General features: G+C 38.8%; 1 protein-coding gene across 1 annotated transcript; it reads left to right on the top strand.

Moving 5' to 3' along the window:
• The first annotated feature begins 402 nt into the window (after positions 1-402).
• LOC148014517 (uncharacterized) lies at positions 403-1,733 on the top strand. Its single transcript, XM_087666558.1, has 2 exons — positions 403-498; positions 1,515-1,733. The coding sequence occupies exons 1-2, from the start codon at positions 403-405 to the stop codon at positions 1,731-1,733; spliced, it is 315 nt and encodes a 104-aa protein (XP_087522684.1).
• Positions 1,734-3,059: the final 1,326 nt, after the last annotated feature.

Genomic DNA, 3,059 nt, shown 5'->3' with positions numbered 1-3,059 from the left:
GCTTCTGTGCAAATTGGTGCTCAACTCCGTACTTTGTTTGTTACAAATTTGGTCTTTTGTGAGCCAACTTGGCCTGGCCATCTATGGGAAAGATTTTTTGTGCTAATGGTAGAGGATATAATGTCTAGATTGCAGCTACAGCACCTGCATACCTCTCTTGGTGTTATGCATCATGAGGCATCTAACATGGCTTTGTTACATCTACAAGACCTTTTGCGCCATGTAGGTCGAAGACTCTCTGATTTTGATGGGTTTCTTGAACCTCATCAACCAAACTCACAACTACATGCTAACCCTATTTTGCAAGATGAATATGCATACAACACATCAGATCAATGTAGGGTTTGTGAATCCATGGAGGGAATGTTGAATGGGGGATAAAGAATTGTCTTTAGTGCAATTATGGATGCTATTGACACAGATACTGGGGATGTATTCTTTTTGGATGGTCCTGGTGGGTCTAGGAAGACTTTCCTGTATAAATGTTTACTTGCGAAGGTGTGCAGTGGCAGTCTATAGCACTGGCAACATCATCATGTGGCATTGCTGCCTTGCTTTTACCAGGTGTTCGTACGACTCACTCACGGTTAAAATCCTAGTAGAATTAAATAATCGATCCACTTGCAATATTCCTATTCAAATTGACCTTGCTCGGTTATTGAGCCTTATTTTGTGGGATGAGGCTCCTATGACCCATCGATATGCCTTTGAAGCGGTTGATAGAACTCTAAGAGATGTTATGAGTTGTGATAAGCCATTTGGTGGAAAAGTTGTTTTGTTTGGAGGGGATTTTAGGCAGATCTTGCCGATTGTGTTAAAGGGAACACGTGAGGATATTGTTAATGCTACATTGTGTTACTCCAATTTGTGGCATTACATGAGGATACTAAGGCTATTTGTGAATATGCGAGTGTCAACAACTGGTAATGTAGTGGACAATGGGTTCATCTATTGGATTTAAGGAATAGGGGATGGAGTGGGTATTGCCGAAAGTTGTGATAAGTTATGTGTTCCACCTAGCATGGTATTAAAAGGGTAGTCTATCGAAACCTTGATTGATAGTGTGTACAGTGACGTGTCCAATGTGGGTGACTACACATCATATTTTAGTGAGCGGGCTATACTTGCCTCGTGGAATATAGAGGTGGCTACTTTGAATGATCATGCATTGCAAACTGATGCCAGGGGAGGTCTGACATTATTATAGTGCATATTTGATTGCAGAAACTGACAACTCATTTTTGTACTTCGTTGAGTATTTAAATACATTGGACCTTGGAGGTGGATTTCCTCCTCATTTATTGTTGTTGAAGATAAATGCACCTATTATTCTTCTTAGAAACCTACACCCAGGAAGGGGTATGTGTAATGTTAGACGGTTGATATGTAGAGCTTTCAATAGGAAAGTGATAGATGTTGAGATAATAACAGGGGCAAATGTGGGCAAACGAGTTTTTATTCCCCGGATTACTTTTATTTTGAATGCTACACAATTGCAATTTACTATGAAACAGAGACAGTTTTCCATCCGGTTGGCATTCGCTATGACAATCAACAAGTCAAAGGGACAGACTTTGTCCATTGTTGGTCTTTATCTAAAGGCACTAGTATTTACACATGGTCAGCTATATGTTGCATTTTCAAGGGAAAAATCTTCACATGGTGTGAAAGTCCTATTGGGTGAAAAGGATGGGGATATGTCCACAAACATTGTATACAAGGATGATCTTTGAAAATGTAGTAATGTGCATTGCTTTCTTTGTGGAGATGTAGTTATTGACAAACATGTAGGGACACTGATTTTGGGTATATGTGAATTGCTCTCTACGCCTTGTTTGGTTGGCATATACTCTCTTGGAAGTAAATTATTTTTCATATTTTTCTATTTATTTAACGTTTGCAGATGACTACCCTAGAGTGGAACTATTACCCAACTTCTGACTATCAAAAGAAGCTACAATGTACGTTGCACACAGTAATGAGTCATGATATTATAAGAAGGACACTTGCAAGGGTCATCGAGCATTTATATGATGATGTTAATATTGACATCAAGCTCCTAGTTTTTATTGAAGTTGTACATTGTGGATACACACAATGTCTTCGGGTGCATATGTACAAGGTTGACCATAAGAAGATATTTCAATGCTCTCATACTGATAAGATACCAAGGCATTGGTTCAAGTATGGATTCAAGGATTTGGGTTGTTTTGTAACATTGCATCAATGTTTGTCAATACCTACGAAATGGTTCACAAATGTTCGACTAGGTATTATAATTGTTGGGATGAAATTATCTTTGTTAGTTGTTCCAAGTGCTTATATTGTGATTTTTGTTCCAATGCAGGTGGTAAAGAGAGAGGTAGGCTATTGCATCACCCATGAGATTACCAATGGAAACTATGGGATCATTCCCTACTTCATCTTCGCATGTTTTGCTCAAGGAGGAAGATTTTGTTGATGATTCCTCAAAGAAGAGAAAGCTTTCTTTCTATTAGGCATCTTGGAGACATTGTCTCTTTTTGTTGGCATCGATCATTTACCTATGGTGCTTGAAAACACTCTGGTGCCTTAGACTTGGCCTTTGTGGCTTCATTTTGACTAAGTCTCTTATAGAAATTCTTTTTGTGGTGCATGGTCTTTTTCTCGATTATGACCCGTTTCAGTATAACGTTATTGTTCCACGTACTTATATTGTGATTTTTGTTCCAATGCAGGTGGTAAAGAGAGAGGTAGGACTATTGCATCGCCCATGCCATTACCTATGGGATCATTCCTTGCTTTGCCTTCGCATGTTTTGCTCAAGGAGGAATATTTTGTTAATGATTACTCAAAGAAGAGGAAGCTTTCTTTCTATTAGGCATCTTGGAGACATTGTCTTTTTTTGTTGGCATCGACCATTTGCCTATGGTGCTTGGAAACACTAGCGTGCCTTATACTCGGCCTTTGTGGCTTCATTTTGACTAGGTCTCTAATAGAAATTCTTTTCATGGTACTTGGTCTTTGTGTTGATTATGACCCGTTTCGGTATAACGCTATTGTTTCCTTTTTTTCACACA

Source organism: Lygodium microphyllum, chromosome 25, assembly GCF_053477565.2.
Source record: "Lygodium microphyllum isolate KBCC chromosome 25, Lygodium_microphyllum_v1.1.10, whole genome shotgun sequence".
NCBI classification, from domain to species: Eukaryota; Viridiplantae; Streptophyta; class Polypodiopsida; order Schizaeales; family Lygodiaceae; genus Lygodium; species Lygodium microphyllum.
Note: the sequence above shows the minus strand (reverse complement) of the source record. Positions and strands in the feature narration are given on the sequence as shown.